This window comes from Rhinatrema bivittatum, chromosome 2 (assembly GCF_901001135.1).
Source record: "Rhinatrema bivittatum chromosome 2, aRhiBiv1.1, whole genome shotgun sequence".
Taxonomy (NCBI): domain Eukaryota; kingdom Metazoa; phylum Chordata; class Amphibia; order Gymnophiona; family Rhinatrematidae; genus Rhinatrema; species Rhinatrema bivittatum.
Window position 1 is genome coordinate 120,063,750 of NC_042616.1, and position 24,385 is coordinate 120,088,134.

The 24,385-nt window shown below is 45.5% G+C and overlaps 1 protein-coding gene across 6 annotated transcripts in view; it reads left to right on the forward strand.

Annotated features, from left to right (window-relative positions):
- Positions 1–18,294, forward strand: part of CUL2 (cullin 2) — a 323,154-nt gene extending 304,860 nt beyond the window's left edge. For all 6 annotated transcript variants that reach the window (XM_029588577.1, XM_029588576.1, XM_029588575.1 and 3 more), the window contains one exon: positions 17,704–18,294. In XM_029588577.1, coding sequence (XP_029444437.1) covers positions 17,704–17,835 — 132 coding nt within the window. In that variant the 3' untranslated portion in view covers positions 17,836–18,294. The remainder of the gene's footprint in view (positions 1–17,703) is intronic.
- Positions 18,295–24,385: the final 6,091 nt, after the last annotated feature.

The window sequence follows — 24,385 nt, forward strand, 5'->3', positions numbered from 1 at the left end:
TATTGAGCTAGTCTTAGTGCTGATGCTAATGGTATGCATACTTTTAGACTTGTCTGCCTCTTCTTTCTGAGTTCCTTTTGAACAGATTTACTGTGATAGCTCAACTCAGTAGCTTGTTCATTTTGCTGCCAGTATACAAACAAGTGCAACTTCCATTGATTATCCTTTGATTTGAGTATTACTTGCACATAGTGAAAGCATGCCTGAGACCTCAACATTAATCCATAATATAGTACACTATCTGCCTATTAATAATGTGTTTTATTGGCAAATGGTTTTGTAACTCTGAGGAAATAAAGCAAGCTGCCGTAGTTGATTATGATAAATGTAATGGACTGCAAAAATCAATCCTGCATGCATATTTATGCATTGTAGGCAAGACCCTGTTTTCCTGAGATTCTGTGACCATGGCAGTGTCTACATAAGTTACTGGTCACCACTTAATTATCAGGGAGACCAGAGCTGGTGCAAGGGTATCGGGGGGGTAGGTGAATCTTTTGCCTTGAATGCTCCCTATCCCATTAATTGTGCAAATTTAATATTGTGCATTAATATAGATAAAAGTTCAGCATTTATATTTACAAATTTACATGAAAAAGAATGATACCAATTGTAATATAGTAACACTGTAGAAGACAGCATAAAAAAGACCAATTGTGCTATCCAGTCTGCCCAGTTATTCTAGTCCATATAGCTAAGGATATATGCCTGCCACTAGCTACAGAAGCTTGACCACTCGTAAGAGCTCATTTTTTTATCTACATTAGATTTTGTCATCATCCTTTTCAGTTCCCTGTCAGAAGAACAAATACATTTCAACACTCATCAGCTCCCCCCTCTCATCTCACCTCCAAGCTATGTGACTACCCAAGCAGCCTCCAAAACTTGTGATGCCGTTGCCCACATATTCAGCCACCTAGGTCCCCATAGCCTTGTCTGATAGTAACTGGCTGCTAAAGATTTGCTGGCATCAACCCACTTGGTTGCTGGGAAGTTGTAACCTGCTGGTACCAGCTTGGCTATCCCATTTCATTTGATGTTGCTAGCAATCGTTTTAATTTGTCTTTTGTTTTCTCCTTATCTTGCTGGATAGTGCCTAGTCACCACCAACCTGCTGGCACTGACCCAGATGGTTTCTGAGGAGTTGTAGCTTGCTGGTACCAACCCAGCTATCCTATTGTCTGCTTCATCACTAAGTTTACTCAACCCTACTATTGTTTTCCATATCTTACCAAAACATACTCATATTCTGTTACAAGTGTTGGCCTCTTCCAGCTCTGCTGGTAGGCTATTACAGATTCTATTTTGATTCCTGTTTAATTAATATAGCCCCATATTTACTTCAACATCCAGGTCCTCTTCAGTGATTTGGTTCCAAATTTTGTAATGTTTGCATAATCACTAAAGCTAGGAAAGCAATTGTCCAAAAACATTTGGCCTCCCCATACTCATTGATACTTGAGTTCTGGCAATAGTATCTCCCTCAAGTTCCCTCTGCTTTTTTTGAAGCTTGATGCAGCTGTGCCGCTACTAATAGGGTTGCAACCACTGCTGTATGCTTGTAACTTCAACCTTCTTGGAAGTCCAATACAATCATACTGCTCTTGTTAGAGTTGTAACCATGGCAAGTTACCCCAGGTTAGAGTTTCTCTGAGTGCAAGCAGGATGCCAGTCCTCACACATGGGTGACATCTGATGGAGCCAGGCACAGAAAACCTATAAAGTTTCTAAAACTCTGACTGAGCCTCTCTGAGCATGCTCCAGCATGCAACATACCACACGTCCATGCTGGATCACCTCAGTCTCTTCATTTCCATGGAGCCCGGTGTTTTATAGTGACGTTTAGTCTCTCAAACATTTTTTTCTGTTAAGATGTTTTCTCTACTGTTGTGCATGTTTTTGCATTATCAGAATCACATGGTTGACATGGGGTCCCGTTGGTTCTTTCCTTTGTCATCTTAGCTTTTTCACTGTTTTGATAAGTTCCCTTTCACAGTCTATTCCCTGGGGTGGCAGTGCACTTGTTGCTTGCTGGCCATCGACAGCCACCACCATTGATTTCAACATAGCATCCCTTTTCTTTTGTAATGACATGTCATTGACAGTGTTCCAGTGATGCCCTTGGTACGCTAGGACTATGTCTATCATGGTTCCCCACATCTATCTTGGTTCCCCATGATAGATGTGTCCTCTGCCTGGGGGCATCACATAATGTCCGAAATTGCAGCAAGTGCTCATATATGACCCCAGAAGGATGCCGGGCTCAGTTAGAGAAGATGAACCAGCTCTTTGGACTCTGGAAGACCAATCTACTAACATCAGCATCAGAGGCACCAACATTTGCATCAAAGGCATAGACATCGAGGGAGCATGGAGCCACACCGATAGCCATCGACATCAGTAGGGCCATCTGCTCCAGTGGCATCAAGTGCTTCCAGGGACATTGGGGATGGGCCATCGCCCACCTCTTCCAGGTTGAAGACATTGGGTTCGTCATCTTCAACCTTGGCATCGGGGAAGGACCGATCTGAGCATCAAGAGAAGCTGAAGAAGCATTGACATCAGTCAATGCTTCTTCAGCTTCAGCTTGGGATACACCAACATCAGCTGTGATGGCCCCGAAGTGACCCATTGGTGAGGAACACCAGTCCACCATGATTTATAGGGATTCACCACGTCCTCCACTGGTACCGGTCCACCACCAGCCGTCCTCTTGGTTAGACCAACCCTGCAGGAGACCACTCTGCTGCCGTTTCCTCTCCTTCCAACTGCTTTTCTACTTTTCTGCTTCTGTTGCTTTGCTGCTTGGCTCTGTTTACTGTGAATTGCTTGGTACTGACATTGTCTTCTCACTGAAAACAAAGTTATTGTTGGCACCATGTGACTCAGAGTAAAATAGAGTCAAATGGTGATATAGAGGAAATGCAAGAGTCAGCAATGAGGGTGAAGGCAGGGCAGCAGAATGAGGGACAAAGAAAGGATGGAGTGAAAGAAGGAGAGGGATGAAATAAGGGAAAGAAGGAGTGAGAAGGCAAGGAATAGGATAAGAGGAGGGGGCAAGGGTGAAGACAGGGATGAAAAGTAGATGGATAAATGAAGAGAGAGAATATGAGGAGAGGTGTGAAAAAAGGAAAAGAACAGAGAAAAGAAATGAAAAGAAAAAATGATAGTGAACTAAAATCATTAAAGGAAAGAAATAATTGAGACCCTAACACAGGCTAGATCATTTCTTTTGCATACCGTTATTGAAACTTGAAATACTTTCTCTAAAAATCAACATTTGTGCATGTTAACTAATATACAAGCATATGCAAATGAATATAGTTTGCAGACCCTCAAACTTTGCTTCTGAATCTTCTAACTTTTGCCACAGAATCTAGACCTGAGCTGCTACAGGTCTCTGGGGGCCTGTGGTATCCCTCCATTGAAAGAATCCCTCTGTTGTAATGAAAATGTAGGATATAGAGCTTTATGTTCCTCTTCCACCATGGAAAACAGGAAGAGGCAATACTGGGTTGTTACTGGTGTATTAGGGGGCCCCATCTCCCTGGTAAGTGGTACAATGAGTCCTTTCCAACTCCTACTACTACTTCCTACTAGAATGTTGACTGAAAGAGGTGGTATCAGGCTCACATGCATTGTGCTTTCCTATTGGTTTTGCTGGTAGAAGTCATACAACATTTCTAAGAAGAATAAACTGGCTCCCTATTACTCAGAGAATTAAATTTAAATTGATAACATTAATATTCATAGTATCACATGGGAAATGGCCGGAGCATTTGAAAAACCTAGTTTCCTGGTATATACCACAGTGGGCATTGAGGTCCAAAGGTATGTTTTTATTAAATGTGTCTGGGTTAGAAAGGCTAGGCTGCAGGAAGCAAGGCATAAAGCCTTTTTGAGTGCGGCCCCAGTACTCTGAAATGAGCTCTTGGCTAGCATCTGGCAGGTGCAAGATTATAAATAGTTTCAAAAGCATGTCAAAGCTTATCTGTTTAAGGAAGATTTTAATTTTAAAAATGTTTTAGATAGTTTAACTCTGAATGTTGTATTGTTTTATGATTATGTATGGTGTTATAGAACCCACCCAGAACAGTTCTTTGGTACTTGGGTGCAATAGAAATTTTATAAATAAATAATGTGTGAACTACTCAAAATACTGTAATCACAATTATAATGAATGGGTATTTCTTTTATATTGTATTGTTTTGAGGTTAAATTAATTATTACTCCTGGAGAAATTCTGTACAAAACATTTACAGGGGTAGATTTTCAAATAGCGCGATTTGGCGTACTTTTGTTGGCGCATCAGGCGCAAACAAAAGTACGCTGGATTTTAGTAGATACGCGCGTAGCCGCTAAAATCCGGGATCGGCGCGCGTAAGGCTATCAATTCCGTATAGCCGGCGCGCGCCGAGCCGCGCAGCCTACCTCTGTTCCCTCCAAGGCCGCTCCGAAATCGGAGCGGCCTTGGAGGGAACTTTCTTTTGCCCTCCCCTCACCTTCCCCTCCCTTCCCCTACCTAACCCACCCGCCCGGCCCTGTCTAAACCCCCCCCTTACCTTTGTCGGGGGATTTACGCCTCCCGGAGGGAGACGTAAATCCCCGCGCGCCAGTGGGCCGCTAGCGCGCCGGGATGCGACCTGGGGGCAGGTCCGGAGGGCGCGGCCTCGCCCCTGGACCGCCCCGGGCCGTAACCACGCCCCCGGGCCCGCCCCCAAAACGCTACCGCCCGCCCCGAAAATGCCGCGTGGATTGGGCCCGCCCCCTCGACACGCCCCCGACACACCCCCTCGGAAAACCCCGGGACTTACGCGAGTCCCGGGGTCTGCGCGCGCCGGTAGGCCTATTGAACATAGGTGCAACGGCGCGCAGGGCCCTGCTCGCCTAAATCCGCCCGGATTTAGGCGGATTTAGGCGAGCAGGGCTCTGAAAATCCGCCCCACAGATTCTGCGCACAATATTTTAAAATTCTGCAAAATTCTACAGAATTTATTCAGATAAAACAATATCATTTTATTTATTTATTTGTTGCCTGGTGCCAGGCATTCATAAAGCATAAAACAGACCAGAGTAGAACAAAAACATCTAAAACATTCAATGACTGCAGATCAGCATATTCTGACAAGTTAAATAAAGAAACTTACAGGAAAGCCTGCTGAAAGAGATTGGTTTTAAGCAAAGCTTTGAACGTTTTTGTGCAAGACATTAAACGAAGATTCAGAAAATAGGTGAAGCTACTGAAAATGCACAAATGCCATATGTATGAAGGGAACAGCTAGGAGACCTTTTTCTCCTTTTGTGCCCAGCTGTCCTCAAGCAAGCCTTAGCACTGCCCAGCGCCATCAGTCACTTCTGTCTCTTGGCTGCACTTTTCGCACTAAGGTATAGTTGCTTTCAGGGAATCACCAGCTGCATCCAGGTGTCATCTAGTGGATGCACTTTGATTCCACGGACTGCCATCTTGATGCTCCCCTTACTGCCTTTACCCACATCCAGCTGAGAATCATAGTAGGACAAGATGCCACTCAAGCACAAAGTAACAAATCTGCCAACCTGAGAGGTAATTTATCCATTTCAGCAGTGCTCCTGTCTTTGATTAATAATTTATTTATAGTGCTATGCAGAAAAATGTACTGCTTAAAGATGTGCAGATTTTTACAGTCATAAGGCCTGGCCCCTCTAAATTGCTCTCCCCTTTCCCAGTCTCAATGACCCTCTGTTGTGAGTTAACAAAAATAAACACTTCTTAACAGCAGTTTAAGAAAGATCTTATAGTTTAGATAAAGTATTGCAATATTTCAGGAGAGTGTGAGATTACCAGCAAGGCAATTCAGAAGCAGTCTTGGAGAGCATTGTTTACACAATAGTTTAAATCCAATTTACACACCAATGAGCTAGTTTGTTTTGTTTTCATAACATTTTCCTAATTAATTGACATTAACACAACATCCTCTTAATAGGATGGTATTATAATTTTATCTCATATCATATCATGAGGCTGAGAATCTTGGAAGTCATGTGATTTCTTGAAAATTGAGCCAAGAAGGCAGGAATGAAACTTAAGGCTGAATGTGACACGCTTTTTGACTTTTGTCCTACTTTGTAATATTTCAATATGTTCTGTCATGATAGCAACCTTATAATAATTTTTACAAGTCTGATTAATATGATTTTCACAGTGCAGTGATGACAGCTTCATAGGAAAATGTTTTCAGTGTACCCTAACACCTCCCCAACTGTCTCACTGTTATGGCTTGAACCCTTCCTCATACATGATCTCTCCTCCCCACTTGCTACCTCTGCCTCTCCCGAGGACTGGCCACTCTCCATCCCTTTCCCCTCACCAGATTTTTCTCTCTGTCCCAATAGAATCAACCTCCTCTCCATCCCCCAGAAAGCACCCCACAATACTTGAACCTTACCCCAGTTCCCTCTCTCTCTTCTCCCCCCAGTTCTCTTTCCCTCACCCGAGCAAGAACCCCTGTCTCTGTCTGCCCTCCTCCCCCCCATAGTAAGAAATACAGTTTCTCTGTCTGCCCACCCCCAGCTTGACTCTTGGGGGGAAGCAGACAAAGAGCTCCCCCCCCCCCTGTTCTAGTGTTCTCCCCTCCCCCCAGTAAGACTCCCCTGTTTTTCTCTCTGTTTGCCAGTCCCTCTTTAGCAAGATGACCAGCTCTTTTCTACCTTTCTCCAAGCTCGCTGTCTGCCTTGCTCATTCAGGCTCCACTGGATCCCCATTGCTCCCACCTTCATTTGGGCCATGCAGACCAAGGCAAACGCTGCAGGCTTATCTCTTCTGGCCTGCATTAGCCAACATAAATTCTCAACTCTCTTCCTGTTCATGTAGGCTAGCCCACTGTTCCTTTCTCATTCCTTTCTGGTCCGTGCAGGCATCCACTGCAATTGCTACTGCTGCTTTCTAGTCCCCACTTCTAATTGTTTGGAACAAATAAGAATTCTGTGCACTAGGGGAATTCTGCACAATACAGATTTGCCCTAGGAGTAAAATAATCTGTATATGGAAGGAGAAATGCATGGTGTAATCTGGTTAAATTTAAAGGATACTATTCAGCATTAATGGCCCTAGAGGATAGAGAATCCTGCCCATCGTGCAAGGATGCTATCTACTGCCAGACATGGGCTGCATCTAGTGTAGATGGCATAGTGTTCTGTGGACTCTGGACAAGGATGGTTATGGGTGGGTTTTTAATTCCTTTGTCATTGAGAATAATAGTTCATGGCATCCTAGCCCAATACAGGGCAGTTCTTATTGAGTTAGAAGCCCAAAGAAGTAGCAGGAAACTTCAGAGCTGCAAAAGGGATATTGTCAAACTTGCTATAGTGACAAAGAATGCATTTTAAAAAGAACAAAGTTGGAATTCTTATGTAATTCCTTCATTTTGCTGATGTTCCAAAGGTCAAGGCAGTTTACAGTTTGAATACATACATAAAATAGATATTTACCAAAAAAACACAATACATATAGAGGTCTATATTCAGATACAGTCTGAATGGCAAAGTTAGGCCTAGATTTATCATTTTGCTATAATTTTTGTGAAAATAGTGCCCACAATTAAAAAAAGGAAGTGTAGTTAAGGTCATTTTCTAGGTACTGCATCACATAGCTGTTTTACCGCAATGTGCATTAAATTTATCGCACCCGCGATATTTTTACATCGCAAGCTGGGAAGTGCCCGAACAGGCTTTTATCGCAATTTGGGCTGCTGGCTAGAGAGAGAGACTCTTTATAAGACTCTCATATAAGTAAACTATATATACCACGGTAAGAGGGGCAACTAGTAACTAGGGGTGTGGTTTTGGGGAGCAGTTTTACATGCATAGACAGAGGTATGGATTCAGCTATATGTGAGAACTCTTCATAACAATTATCTAACAGCCATCATAAATTGCCACAGAGTGCTTGGTGGCTTATGCCATAAAGCCTGAATAGCACTGGGCTTGTCAAATCATAGGCTGTGTAGATATTAGATATTCTCCTTCCGGGGCTATAACAAAGAGGCAGGCACTGTATATTGTTAAAACACTAATGCATGCACTTATCTCAGAACTTTGGGACTGCACATACAACCTCTTATGTTGTGGACTGAGATAAGTGCATGCAACTATTCAGAGCTGTGTGCTTTTTCTGTTCTCTAGGATCAATTAAGCATCTAGATGTTAATTTACAGTTTCAAAGAATTTTTTGAATATCGCTGTTTTGAGCTCTTTTTTGAATGTTTTCATGTCCATCGAGTTTCTCAGATGTTCTGACATGGAATTCCAGATTATCGGACCAATGACCAAAAAGGCACAATTTCTCACTTCCTCTAAGTTGGCATGGTGGATTTTTGGGATGGTTAGAAGGCCTTTGCTTGCATGCAGATGAAGTGCAGCGCCCATCCAATGTGCATGGGTCCCCATGATTATCTTATAAAGAATTAATACAGTTTTGTACTGTATTCTAAATTGAATTGGGAGTCAATGCAAAGTGGACAGTATTGGTGTTATATGGCCATATCTTGAGTATCCAGTAAGTATTCATGCAGCCAAGTTTTGGAGAAGTTAAAGTGCTCTCAGTGTAATTCTTTGTATGCCTAGAAACACTGAGTTACAGTAGTCTGTACTTATGAAAATTAATGTTTCAAGAACTGTACGAGAATCTTCAGGCTCTAGGAGAGGTTTTAATCTTTTTAGTATATGCAGCTTGTAATACCCTGTTTTAATTATATTTTTAATATGTTAAGTAATAGTTAAGCAACTTTCTAACATTATACCTAGGTCACGTACTTTTGTGGCTATATTAATTTTTTGTCTATGAAGATGTAAATTAAAAGGTGACAAAGCCACACAATATCAGCTGAGATTTGCTTCCAGTTTTAGTGTCTGTTCATAAAGCTCAGGATCAGCCAGTTCAGTTTTTTAATTTGTGCATTTTTTTTTCATGTCCCATAGAGGAAGATGAAAGTTTAAAAAAAAAAATCAAAATTTGTGAGTGTGAACCAACAATGTTGTTTTGGTTTCTCCTAGGACAAGCAGGATGGTAGTCCTCACACATGGGTGACATCATCAGATGGAGCCGGCAAGGAAAACTTATGTCAAAATTTCTAGAAACTTTGACTGGCACACTGACCATGCCAGGCATACCACGCGTGGTCCCTCTTCAGCCTCTTCCGCGGAGCTGTCATCTCATGGTTATGGAGCTCATGCTCTTTTCTTCGGAAAGCATTTTTTCCTGCGCCAGCTTCTTCTCAATTCCCGGTTTTAGTTAGTGGGCAGTGCAGTTTTTACCTTTTGTGCTGTTGATTCCCAGCAGTGACATCATCCAGTGTCCACAGTCATCTACCGCTCCCCGGCCTCTTTTTCATCATGGCGTCTTCGGGTTTTTGTCATTGCCCCCAGTTCCCTCAGACCTTACCTCACAGATCCGCATGAGGTGTGTATCCTTTGTTTGGGGGCATCGATTGACGTCCGGGGCTGTTGTTTTTGCAAGCAGATGACTCCCAAGGGCCGGTATATCCACCTAGACAAGATGGAGAAGCTGTTCGGTTCCAGAAAGTCCAATTCCTCAACACCGGTGTCGGGAGCATCAACGCCGAAAGGATGAGGGGAACCAGTGAACCCCAATCCCTTGGTGTCTGTTGTGGGAATGCTGGAGGCGGTCCCATCTCTGGGATTTCGTGTACTCTTGGGCCACGACACCACCGCAGAGGAGCTCTGGCAAGCGCCGTGGCAGGCGAGGAGTGTCCAAGCACGGACTGAAGATTCAGGAATGCTGACCCCTGGCCACTACCGAACCTGATCACATAGAAAGACCCAACAATGCAATGTTGGTCTCTGGAGTAGCCTTCCGGCCACTCGATAGCCCTTTTGGACCTGCCGCAAGGGAGCAACAAATACGACAGGATGGACAGTGGCTGAAGGGCGAAGATATCAGACGAAGACATCAATTGAAGACGAAGACTCAGGATAAGTGAGGGCTTCATGGAGACTTGATTACATGAAGAGTCGAGAAGAAGACGAAGACTTGAAGGGCTGAGACGAGACTCAGGGAATTCAATGATGAAACAAAGACTTGAAGGGATGAGACGAGACTCAAGATATTCAAGGTGAGACGAAGACTTGTAAGGATGAGACGAGACTCGAGGGTAATCCAACAAAGAGATGAAGCCTTGTAGGCTAAGACGAGCTTTGGTTATACGGAGGACTCAGACGGAGTCACAAGGTTTGAATTTCTACATGGAGTTCTGAAGTGGTACTGCCACTTCACGCGCCCTACACTACCAAGTAAGGCAGGTCGCAGACCACGCTAGAGATCTCCCAAGACAGGTTGCTTGAAGAATCAGGAGGACGACATGAAGACTCCAGCAAGGCCTGAACTGACACGTGCCCTCCTGGCCAATTAAGGCAAGACACAGACACGCCAGGACAGACAGGTTAGACAGAGTTCATATCAAGATGGAGGCTGGAGGAAGAGGCTCCGAAGATCCGGACAGGGTTCAGGTAAGAAGTTCAGGATCCAAGGCTCGGAGAACTTCACCTGGCGCGGGAGCTCAAGTGGAGTCGGAGTATGGTCCTGAGGCTAAAAGCTCGATGAGGTCACTCGGAGCGAGAACAATAAAAGCCAGGGTCTTCTGGATGCTTACACTGCCATAGCCGAGAACATGGGAAGTGTAGAAGATCTGAAGAATGAAACATCAGCAGATCTGACGACAAAGGATGAAGACATCAGGACAACTGGAACTGACGAGACTGTGATGAAGACGTAGACATGGAATTCCAACGAAGAACATGGAAAAGAGTGCCAACGAGAAGCTGGATTGAAGAGAAGTCCAAAGGAGGACTGGCTCCTTGCGAAGGCAAGGAAGGAGTGAAGCCAGGCCCTTTTTATAGGGCTGAAGAGAATACTCCCACTATGATGTCACAGGAGCACCACTCCCTCGCTGTACCTTTAAGAAGAGAGAGGTGGTGCGGCCTCGCCCCTTAGGAAGAAGAGGCAGGACCTTGGAGAGCGGCGTCCCTGCCGCTGAAGACTGTAGGAAAAGGAACTAGGCCTCGAACCAGGCCTAGAGGTGAGCGTCAGCGTCCAAGCCGCTGAAGAGAGATTGCTAGCGGCTCCATGCCGCAGGAAATCCTGGGGACGAAGGCCCCTCCCCATGGAGGGGACGAGGTAAGGTCGGAGACCTCTGGGTCGCATGGGAGCACTGTCGGCAGCTTCCTAACCGCATAGGGTGTAGCAGCACGGTTCCAGCCGCATGAGGAGTGGGTTGGCGGCCTCCGGGCCGTGCAGGATGCAACAGTGCGGCACCAGCCGCATGAGGAGCATGACAGCTGCCTCCGGGCCGCATGGGATACAGAAGCGCAGCGTTAGCCATGTGAAGAGCGTGTCGGTGTCCTCCGGGCAGCATGGGATGAAGCAGCACGGCTCTAGCCGCGTGAGAAGTGGGTCGGCGGCCTCAGGGCCGCGTAGGTGAAGCAGCGCGGCTCCATGCTGCATAGAAGGCGAGCACCAGGCCGAGCACCATGGGAAGTCCCGGAAGCATTGCCACTGGTCTCTGTCCTCGCACGGTGCTGTGCTCGGGTTGGCACCGGTGCCTGCTGTGATGCCCCCCGAAGCGACCCCGCAGTGAGGAGGTATAGCCCTCCAATGAGGCCAGGGATCCGAGACGTTCTCCACCAATTCCAGTGCCGAATACTGATTCCCCTCAAGGCTCCAAGGGAAATCTGATTACACCTCTTCTTCCTCCTGTCCTATCCTCAACAGCATTCGAGGGGAGGAGCTTGAGCACAGGGTGCAATTGGGGGTTGGTCGAGCCCTGCAGGGCATCAAGCTGCCGGCCCTTTAGGTGCCTCCACCAATGCCAGAGCTTGCACCGTCTATGTTGGCACTGCTGCTGGAACAACTTGACATTCTCCTTGGTGTTCTCCCGACTTAGCCAATGCCAATGGCAGAATGCCGTCGATGCCCCAGTGGTCACCGGTGCTGCCTACTCCTCCTGATGCTATCCCCTATTCTGGGGTCCTCTGAGGAGGATGGTCCTTTGAAGCCAGAGGGGCCTTCGAGGCCCCTAGTTCCCTGGCTAGTGTTACCCAGTCAAGCTGTTGGGGCCTGGGAAGGTCTCCCCCCATGGGTACTTCTGGGCAGTTTTAATGATGATGATGCCCCTTATGACCAATGGGAGGAAGATACCTCCGAGTTTTCTTCTGATGACTCTGGGGACCTTCCCTCGGACCCATCGCCTCCAGAGGGCGCCAGTCCCCACCAGAGGACTTAACCGTTTCATGCGGGCCATGGCGGAGGTGTTGCGACCGTCGCTGCTAGACATCCTCACTCCACCCTCTTTACCTCTGTGGCGACTCCCTCCGGGTCTGATGGACAGCTGGCTGCCATGGCGTCTCCATGCCATCTCCTGCCGGCGTCCCCGGACCGGCTCGACATTGCAGATCCGCCATGTTGCCTAAAGACCTAGGGCGCGCGTGCGTTGCACTCTGATTGAAGTACCAGCAAGGGCGCGAACCTCAGGGGCATCCCCCTGAGATGACATCATTCGCTTCCAATATTTAAAGGTCTCTATTTCGCTATCTAATTGAGTTAGCAAGGATAAGGACTCGCTTCGGCTATACAAGCTATTCTGCCTCCTCGGACTTACCAGAGGTACCCGCTCCTCGGGGGCCTCGCTCTTTTTCTTTACTTTCAGATTACAGATAGGAACCGGTACTCGCTCCTCGAGGGCCCATGTTCCTGGACACTCTGAAGATTCTCTACTGCCTGGAAGCTATCGCTGCTACAAACAATTGTAAGTTACCATCGCTCTCTCAGAGCTTTCCCTGGAACCAGATACTCGCTCCTCGAGGGCCTAAACTTTTCCAGCTCCTGAGCTTTCTTAAGACCTTATGTGAGTTTTGTCATCTAGTTCTGTTCATGAACTCTGTCTACTCTGCCTACTCGCTTTCTACAGTTTCTCAACAGCTCAGCCATCCTGGATCGCTGTTCCAGTACCTGAGGGACTACAGCCCTGCTGGGCATATCAGCTCACTACTGCCACCTCTGGTGGTTTCAAAAACCTGTTTAATAAAAGAACTAATGTGTGTCTGTCTCCATACTCAAGCCTAGCCGGTGGTCCCTCTCAGGAAATCCTCCCGGGGGCGTGGTCATCTGCCACCGGCCCAGGGATCCACCCACAACTATATCAGATCCTGAACAGATTGCCAACTATATAGCAAGACGATATCTGAGACACTACAAGATTGCTGACTCCTCCTTCTTTAGGAGCCAATAATAACAGATTGCTACTCCACAGTCTAACTAACAGCAGATTCATAACAGATTGCTAACTCCTAGCATCAGATTCATAACAGGAGGCCGTTCTGTTCCAACTTCTAATGGAGGAGTAAGCCAGCCACAAGATGCTGGAGGTTCTCCAGTTTGTGGATGCTCCAAAAGAAGTGGTGGTAGTTCCCGTCCATGAGATTTTCAAGGAATTGCTCCTTAGGATATGGAAACACCCCATCTCTGTGCTTCCAGTCAACAGGCAGGCGATGCACTGTACTTGGTCCAGCAGGCTACGGGGTTTGAGAAGCATCAGCTCCCACACCAGTTGGTGGTGGTGGAGTCTGTCCTTAAAAGGGCTAAGTGTTCTCGCCCCCATGCCTCTGCTTCTCCAGGGCGAGAGCATAGGGCACTGGATGCATTACATAGGAAGGTGTTTGAAGGCACAATGTTAATTGCCCAGATCACCTCCTACCAGCTGTATATAACACAGTACTCTTGGAACCTCTGGAAACAAGTCCAGGAACTGTCCGAGCGCCTGCCTCAGCAACAGCAGGATACCCTTTCGGTGGTCATCCAGCAAAGTCTGGAATGCGACAAGCAAGAGATGCATTCCACTTTTGACATTTTTGAGACGGTGGCAAAGGTAGCAGCTGCAGATATTGGTGCCCACTATTTGGCCTGGCTTAGGGCCTCAAATCTCCGCCCAGAGGTGCAGGAGAGGCTCGCGGACCTGCCCTCTACTGGCGACAACCTCTTTGGTGACAAGGTGAGGGATGCTGTGGCTCAGTTGAAGGACCATCATGAGACCCTGCAGCATCTCTTGGCCAGTACAACAAACCTGTCATCCTCGGCCAGGAAGTCCTTGCATCAGAGCCCGAGGATGTCCTTTTACCACCAGAGAAAATACTATCCTCCTTCTTCTCGCACTCGGGCCCAGCAGGCAGGATCTAGGGGCCGCTCTAGACAGCAGCGAACCCCCAGAACTCAGCCAGTGCCCCAGACAAGCCCTGCTACAGGGTTTTGACTGGCTGCGAGGAAACATAAGCCGACCATCCATACCCTCGACACAGTACCCTATGGTCGGGGGCAGACTACGGTTTTTCCGGGACCATTGGCCCCTTATTACATTGGACCAGTGGATTCTGTCCATCGTGCGGCGAAGGTACTGGCTGAATTTTCTGGGTACCCTTCTGGACTCCTCCCCTGTGCTACTCTTAGGGTCAGTCCTTGTATCAGGAAATGTTGTTGGTGGAGCTCGCCACCCTCATAATGGCCAGGGCCATCAAACCCTTTCCACTGAGTTGGCGGCGGTTCTGCTCGCGATATTTCCTGATTCCAAAGAGAACAGGGGGACTTCATCCCATTCTAGACTTGAGGGCCTTAAACAGGTTTCTTGAAAGAGAAAAGTTCAAGATGGTCTTTCTGGGCACCCTGATTTCCTTCCTACAAAGAGGAGATTGGCTTTGCTACCTCGATCTAAAAGACGCCTGTGCTCATATCGGGATCTTCCAAAGACACAGGAAGTACCTGCGGTTTGTAGCGGGCGAGCAAAATTTTCAGTACAGGGTGTTGCCGTTCAGCCTGGCCTCGGCCTCGTGGGTCTTCACCAAATGCCTGGCCATTCTGGGTGCGTACCTCCGCAAGTTAGGGGTGCATGTGTTCTCCTACCTGGACGATTCGCTCTTCAAGAACTCCTCCCAGGAGGAAGCGGTGCAGTCTCTATTCTTGACCGTTCGGGTGTTAGAGTCCCTGGGGTTTATTATCAACTACCCGAAGTCCCATTTTGACCTGTCGCCTCAGTTGGACTTCATTGGTGCCAGGTTGGACAGACCCGAGCGTATCTTCCCCAAGATCAGGCGCTTACGTTGGCGTCCATAGCAGGAGTGGTCCATCAGAGATGGCAGGTTTCGGCGCACCGCATGCTACGACTTTTAGGGCACATGGCACGACTGTCCATATGCCCCCTTAGCTCGTTTGAATATGTGCAGAGCTCAGTGGACCTTGCTGTCCCAGTGGTGGCAGGCCGCCCAGGACCTCCACGTCCGCATTCGCATTACTCTGCCTCTCCAGGACTCCTTGTCCTGGTGGGAGAGCCTGGCCAACTTGGAGAAGAGGGTGTCCTTTCAAAGTTCCCCGTCCAGATTGAGCTCACTACGAATGCGTCCAACCTGGGGTGGGAGGCCCATTTAGAGGGGCTCTGCACCCAGGATTTGTGGTGCGCCCAGGAAACACAATGCCAGAATCAACTTCTGGGACCTACGTGCGATCTGGTATGCACTCTGGGCGTTCAGGGATCGACTTATCAACAGATGGCAATGTGGTACATCAGCAAGCAGGGAGGTACGGGGTCATTCCTCCTATGCCAGGAAGCCATTCAGATTTGGTCCTGAGCTCTGTCGCAGGATATGGTGCTCTGAGCCATGTACCTGGCCGGTACAGAGAATGTGGTGACAGACAGGCTGAGTCGAGCCTTCCGGCCCCACGAGTGGTCCCTGAAGCAAGAAGTGGTGGATTGGAACTTCTGCCGCTGGTGTATCCCGGTCGTGGATCTGTTCGCATCCCTCTGCAACAGGAAAGTGGATCAGTTCTGCTCCCTGTACAGGGTGGCGGCATACCAGCCTCAGATGCCTTTGCCTGTCATTGAGGCAAAGGCCTTCTGTACGTATATCCTCAGCTTCCCCTGATTCTGAAGACTCTCTCCTCATAGCTGCTCGCTGGCCGAGGCAGATCTGGTTTCCGCTTTTGCAATATCTCTCCCTTCAAGAGCTGATCGGTCTGGGGACCTTCCCAGATCTCATCATGCAGGATTGGGGAACACTACGCCATCCCAACCTCTGGGCTTTGTTTCTGACGGCCTGGATGTTGAGAGGGTGATTCTGCAGCCCCCTCGACTTCTCGGATGATGTGTTTCGAGTCCTAGTGGCTTCCAGGAAGCCTTCCACTAGGAAGTCTTATGGTCTGAAATCGAAGAGGTTTTCTGTCTGGTGTGAGCACTGCGGCCTGGATCCATTCTCCTACTGTGCACCGAAGCTGCTTGATTACCTATTGCACCTTTCAGATGCTGGCTTAAAGACCAACTCCAATAGTTTACACCTGAGTGCAATCAGTGCCAACCACCGGTGTGTGGATGGTTTGCCCATCTCTGTGCAACCCATTGTGGGGTGCTTTATGCAGGGCCTGCTACAGCTGAAGCCACCCCTGCAGCCCCCTGCTGTGTTCTGGGACCTTAATGTGCTGTTGGCTCAGCTCATAAAAGCTCCTTTTAAACTGCTGCGTTCTTGTGACCTCAAGTACCTGTCCTGGAAGTCATCTTTTTGGTCGAGGTCACATCAGCGCGCAGTCAGTGAGCTTCAGACCTTAGTGACGTACCCACCTTACACGAAGTTCTTCCACTACCCTAAGCTCCTGCCTAAGGTAGTGATAGACTGGTTAAGATAGAAATCCATCATCCTGCCTACCTTTTTTCCCCAAACCTCATTCACGAATGGGCTCTGCACAGTCTGGATTGCAAGACAGCCTTAGCCTTCTGCTTGGAGCGAACAGCAGGACATAGGCGATCTACGCAACTCTTCATTTCTTTTGACAGAAATAGATTAGGAGTTGAGGTTGCTAAGCAGACCCTGTCCAATTGGAGGCCATATCAAACAAGCGTGCAAATGCACATTTGTGCGCATACATCAGCCCGCGCCCAGGGCCATTTTATAACATGCACACGCAAATGAGTGCTTGGTATAAAATAGTCTGTCGGCTTCTACCATGTAAACTGGGAGATTTAAAAGGGGCGTATGCCCAGACATTCCCAGGTTACCAGTTTATCTAGTTAAAAGATATGTCGTCCAATCCCCCACCCCACCCCCTACTCCCGGTTTGATAGTTACCCCAGACCCTTTAAACCCCAGAGTAGCTTGATCCTTTTTTTTTTTTTTTTTTTACTTACATGTCATCCATAGCAGAAGTAAAGTTAGGTGTCAGAGGATTTCTGTACGCGCCAGGGCATGTATTTACTCACACATCTCTGGTTCACGCCCTGAAAAGCATTCCCCACCCAGACCACTCCCATGCCCTTTTTAGAAATGTGCGTGCTGCAGGAGATATGCGCGTATTTGGGCGGCTTTTAAAATCTGCTCAGCGCGCGAGCCCGACTTATTCACACATCCCTAAATTAATGCACAAGCTGGGCTTTTAAAATTCACCTTAAAGTTTATCCTTTGCAGTCTTCTGTTTCCTTCAGCAGCAGGTTAGTTCATTTATAAGGCAATGTTTTCCTTTCAGCAGGGTGCAGAGGGATTACACTAAACACCCATATCTTTAGTTTTCTTAAAACTGGAATAGAGCTAATGAAGCTGCATGATTTTTGTTAAAATGCAACCTTGATATCGCAGTTATTAGTAATAGTAACGTGACTGCAACATATTTTCTTTCTTCTGCAGGTAATTAGCCAGTCAAGAGCCAGATTTAACCCAAGCATCAGCATGATTAAGAAATGCATTGAAGTTTTGATAGACAAACAGTATATCGAGCGAAGCCAAGCCTCAGCGGATGAATACAGTTATGTGGCATGATGCAGCTGCTTGCCCGCAGGTGAAGGTGTGAGAAGATCATCGCTGTTTGGTGTGTTCCTGTGGGAAGAAGCAGGCCTGTGCCTCCATAATTAGTCACTTGACAGCCCCTGATTTTCTGCTGTTTACAACATCACCAGTGCCATGTCATGAGCCTCAGTGAAAATGCCTATAGATAAAGTCAAGCTCATGTCATTATGACATTTCTTAAAACTTTACTGAAAGAATGAGTGAAGTATTGCTGGAATGTGAAAATTTGAGTACCATGCTTTTTTTTTCTCTCCCCTCACGTTTGCAGTTGATGTGTTTTTTTTAATGTATCTTAAAGGACTTAAAGTAAAAACTAAATATTGTAATATGACAGATAACCTAATAATTGTATCTACTTTAAAATGTAAAAAAAAATGACAAACATGATATTGCTGCTTGTCAAATAAATAAAGAAACAAAATGTTTGCAGTGCAGGATTTTTTAAATATTGCTTATAGTGTAAATATAGCCATTTCTGTGAGGTGGTAACCGTATGTTTAGTCTGTCTTTGTAGGGGAGAGTTGAGGTTGGCTGGTTTTATGTTTTAGCAGTATTCATATTTATTGAATGCTGGGTGATCAAAGGATTGGATTACTGGACATTTAAGTATATGAAATAAGGCACAATAGACAACATAAAACATGAGTCTGTCTTACAAATAGCATTCTAACTGGGAAATGCATCAAGCCGCGTTAGGGCTCTACCGTGCACTAAACAGCATATATCGTGTGATATCACCTGTCGTAGTGATATCTCACTATATATGTAATATTTTGTATGGCTCTGCCCAGATTCCCTCCCCTATTATAATGAGCTGCTTTGCATTTGATGTGATTTGCATGCATGAATTTTGCAAGCCACATGCAAAAGTAGCTCATTAATAGGCAATTTCATGTTAATAATTTATCATGGCCGACTTAGAAACTGGTCAGCTGCAATAAATTAACACCAACCTGGAGAATCATTAAATATAACGGTGCCCTGGGATCCTGACATGGGTCCTGAGGTTCCTGCATTAGATGTAAAGGGTTGATGCAAAAACAAAAAAAAAAAACCCCAAAAAATAAAAAGTGTACCTGGGGTCAATGCTGACCCCCGGTCTGCCCATTTTTTTTGTTCTAGTTTCTAAATACAAGACTGAATGGACCTCACTTGAATTCATGATATAATGGCATGCATGGGCATGCCCAGTGAGGCACAATCAAAGTTCTAGAAACTTTGACATAGGTTTTCTATGCTGCGCTCCATTGGATGATGTCACCTATGTGCAAGGACTAACATCCGGCTGTCCTCTGAGAACACCTGTTACAGGTAAGACACTCTTGCTTTACACAGCAGCAACCATGACCTCTCAAAGTGGCAAAATTGTATTATTCTGTTGTGGCCATAATTAGTTGAGAATATAAAGCATGCTATTTGTCAACAGAAGCTTTACCTTTTATTTTCAGAAGGTTGGGATTAGTCTCCTTATGGCCAAATATTCAATTTCTTTAGTATTAATGTCAGGCTGACCTTCCATTTAAACAAACATAAAAATTGTGCAAGCCTTTAGAAAAGAAATGCTAACAACTTGAATTGGTCTATGTCTAGTTGGCAGGTCTGCTCCAATATGTCTTCTCCTAATCTGCGCAGCAAACAAGCCCATTGTGAATCTGATTTGGCAGTAAAAGTAATTTGCTGTCCATTCAGAACTCGTATCGTGTTAATTCATAGCAAGCACCAGGAGATCTCCTGGATCAGACCTGTTAAAAGGACGTAGCCTCATCTAAAACGTTGGGTTGTATTTTGTATGGAAGTTAGTTTGTTGATTAAAATACAACATTTTAATGCTGAGGAAAATTTAAAATATGTATTTATTTGCTTACAGGTTCTTATATACCGCTCATATCGGAGTCCTATGCTGGGCAGTTTACAGTATCATAACAAAAAGTAAGGAGTACTCAAAAACAGCAACAGTTTAACAAGACAAGGCAATAATGTAGCAACATTCAGCATACAATGAGCAAAAACAGGAGGATTCAACAAAGCATACAAAACCAGCAGTAAGAATTAGGTGCAGTGATTAGGCAAAAGTTTGAGAGGGCCAGTTGGAAATAATGGGCTTTCAGCTGTTTCCTGAATATTTGGTAATCAGCACTGTTTCTGAGGGAGGGGGTAGAGCATTCCACAGGGTGGAGCCTGCAATTGAAAAAGCCCTAGCATGAATGGTCTGCAAATGACAAGATTTAATAGTGGGGATTATTAACAGTCCTATATCCACAGATCTTAATTGGCAATGGGAAAAATACTGTACTAATATATTACCCAGATAGTCTTGTCCCTTTGCTTGAAGAGCTTTGAAAACCAAGGTGATGACTTTGAACTGGATCTGGTACTTTACAGGAAGCAGTGGAGCTGCTTAAATACGGGGGAGATGTATTCTATGATAGGATGCGAGACAATCAGATGCTGTGCAGTGTTTGTTAATAACTGAAGTGCTCCTATCATGTATTGAGGCAACCCAATGTAAAGAGAATTACAGTAGTCCAAGGTGGTCAAGATGAGTACCTGATCTACCATTCTAAAATCAGCCTTGGGCAAGAGGTGTTTCAGAGGACGGACAAGTCGAGGTGTGAAGAAGTCTGACTTGATGATGGCTTTGAGTTGGGGCATAAAGCAAAAAGTAGGGTCTAATAAGACACCCAGGTCTTGAATGACAGCAACGAATGCAAGAGATGAACTGTCTACAATGATTTCCAGTAGATCAGAGGGAGGCAGAGATCTACTCAACACAGAATTTCAGTCTTGGCTAGGATGAGAGTTAGGCAATTTTTTCTCCCAATATATCTTTATTGAGGTATACAGCAAATACTTTTCAATCAACTGATGAAAAATATTTTCACCCTCTACATCCCTTCCCACCCCACTCCCTCCCCAGAGTAACACTTTGGCAGATTCTCACCGGCCTAACATGGTATACTTCCCATTTAATGAAGAGAGTCATAACTATATTGATCAAACAAAAGAATGGGGTTTATGAGCCCTCCCATTCAAATAGTCTTCCAGGTTATACAAGGCCTGACAAGATTCAGGTAAAGACTTGAAGAACTGACGCCAGGTTTCCTTAAAGAAGAATTTCTTCTTCCTGGAGAATCTTTGATACATCGAGCCATATTCCAGCGGAAAAAGTTTAATCATTAACACCTTTCACATTTCCAACGTGGGAGGGTCAGGTTTGATCCAATAAAACAGGATACATTTCTTAGCAATTAAACATACCTTACATAAAAAAGGTATTATCAGAATTAATACTTTCCTCACCCAAATCATCATTTTAGAAGCAAAAAGAGCAGGACCAATAGATCTCCATATTCATCAAAATGCAAAGTAAACCCCGTATAGAGTCCCAAAATGCACGAATAACTATGCAGTGCCATAAACAGTATATCATTGAAGCTTGTAGGCCATTACATTTTAAGCAATGATCGGTTTCAATCAACCCCATTTTGTGCACTTGCAGTGGTAAGAACACAATTCGGTGGGAAACTCTCAGTTGTAGTTCCCTAAGACTAACATTGTTAGACACCTAAGAAATCGAGAAATAGTATTCCTGCAACATAAGTTCATGAAGTTCCTCCTCAGTATCCGTCCTCCATTTTTGAACAAGCCATCCATAAATTGGGCAAATTTTAATCTGTTGCAAGAAAGCACAGAGGCGTGACAGGGACCCCATCTTAGTAGCAAACAATTTTAACAATGTGGAATAAGAGGAATTATCCAAAACCCCTGACTCCACAACCTTAATTTTCTGAAAATGTGCTTTGATTTGCCCATACAAAAGGAAACGTTCATTCTGAAAACCCAGTCTATCCTTTCATTCCTCAAAAGAATGCAAGGTTCCAGAGGTGGGATTGATAAAATCTTGGAAAACCCACTCTGAGGAGGTTCACTGGACCTGTGGCTGGGGCAGCTGTAAGAAGGGGAATCGCGGGTTCCCTAAGGGCAGGTGAGGCGATACATGAATTTCCAGGGATAACAATTTCTAAACCAAGACCCAAATGCAACGTACTACCAACACTAGACCAAAATATGTTGCAACTTCTTCAATTCTTCCAACCAGGCATACAAATTTAGGGCTTAAAGGAGCACATAGGTCGATCACCAGAGAATAATCAATATAATCAGACTTTGCAAAGAGCCAATCCCCCAGGAATCATAAATTGGCTGCCCAGGCATAGTACATAGTAATGATGGCAGAAAAAAACCTAAATGGTCCATCTAGTCTGCCCAGCAAGCTTCCCAAGACAGTCACTGCTACTCCGTGCAGGTTACCCCCATGTTTCTCTTAAGGGTAGTAACTGCCATTCCGTGCTGGTGAAGCTTTTTTTATTTATTCCCATCCTCTAGCCTTTTAGGATTCCACAGTGTTTATCCCATGCCCCTTTGAAATCCTTCACAGTTTTAGTCTTCACCACTTCCTCCTGAAGGGCATTCCAGGCATATAATTTAAAATACAGAACCCCCAAGCCTCCTTTCACTTTTGGAGCCATTAAAGTTGCATAAGATAAGAATGCTTTTTTGCCCCACCAGAGAAATAATCGTAGCATCTTTTGTATAGCCCACTGTTCTTTCAGAAGTAAATAATCAGGGATCATCTGAAGAAGGTATAACAGTTTAGGAGCTATGGTCATTTTTATAACTGCTATACACCCCTATAACGAGACAAGGAGCATTTTCCAGCTATTCAATTGCTGACTCAGTTTTTCAATAAGCGGTGCCATATTAATAGAGTACCATTGAGTGGGGGTTCCGATGTATATGAATACCCAGGTATTTAATGGTGTCTTCCGCCCTCGCGATCAGGAAGTCTTCCCAATTCTGCTGCAGGGTACTCATGATGTCCAATGCCTCTGTTTTATCTAAATTTAACTTAAATCCCGAGAAGATTTGATATTGAGAAAAAAGCTGAAGCGCTAATGGAAGTGCCATTTTAGCATTGGATGATAATAACAGAATGTAATCTGCAAATAATAAGGACTTAACATGGAACTTGCCCAATGAAATCCCAGTTACCTCCTTGTGCTGGCACAACAAGAACCAGAGGATCTACCATTAAAATAAACAGGCTCTTGGACAGAATTACGGACGCACCCCTCCAGTATCACATGTATCTGGTGTATGAATAGTGGAGCGTATTCCAAAAACAAATCCCACTTGATCAGGCGAGATCAGAGTGGGCAGAAGATATTTCAGTCAGTTGTCCAGGACCTTAGCATACAACTTAATGTATAAATTTAGAAGTGTTATAGGTCTATAAGAAGATAGGAGCTGAGCATCCCGCACCGGCTTAGTTATAACAACAATAGTAGCTTGTCTACTTGTGGCAGGCATGGTACCCCGTGTCACACATGGCTTCAAAGACCTTACACAAAGATTCAGGGAGATCATCAATCAAAGATTTAGAAAACAAGGCATCTGAACCATTGGGTCCTGGGGCTTTCATAGAAGGAAGAGACTGCTCAGCCTCTCGATTTACCTGCATAGTTATGGGCTGATTCAACCTCTGCAATTCCCCTTCCCCAAGCCTAGGGAAGTCTAAGTCTTTTAGGAAATGCATCATCTCATGAAAAGCATTTGTGTCAGCTGCATACAGCTGTTGGTAGTCATCGCTAAACACCTTAGTGATAGCATCAGTAGAGATCAATTCCATGCCCGCCCCATTTTTTTTTTTTTTTGTCTTTATTTATAATTTTGCAACTTTACATCCCAAGAACAGTACCAAACATTCGAACAGTTAACATAACCTGGTGACACACCCGTGTACTGTAATGGACCCCCCCCCCCCCCCCCCCTTCCTACGCATCTCCAACAACAGATATGGATACAGTATGGCACAGACATTGCAATACAAGGGCAACAAGAAGAGAAGACAAGTGTAGGCAGTAGTCTCTAGAACATGTGTCTACTATCTGATCTGCCCGACAGTGCAAAATAACAACATAAAAGTTATAAAAGGGAATCCGCCGATCCGAGCCCAGAGTCCTCCAGGCTCTGTCCTAGAAGGAAAACAGCTCAACAGAAGGGCTCCCTGTAGACCTTGACTTAAAATTCGAAATCCAAAATTTTGCTCCTCGCATGTTGATTTAATGTTTGAAGGTATGGTGTCCAAATGTCCAGGAACTGGTCGCGTTTCTTCGGGGAAGAAGCAGCCTTTGCCGACAGTTGTTCGAAAACCACCATCTGATGAAATTTTAGTCGCCACTGGGTAAACGTCGGTACATCCTTCTCTATCCAATGTGACAGAATAGTTTGCTTAGCCAGTAACAGGCCTTTACGCACCAGAGAACCTGAAGGGTTATGACGGTTCCCCAGCTCTGAGTCCCCTGATACGTGTAACAGACAAAGAAGTGGGTCCAGTGGGATGTTGTGGTCCAATAGCCGGCTCAGATAATGTAAAACTGTAACCCAAAACTGGCGAATCCTAACACAATCCCAGAAATTGTGCTTGAAAGTAGCTTCCTCCACTCCACATTTAAAACATGCT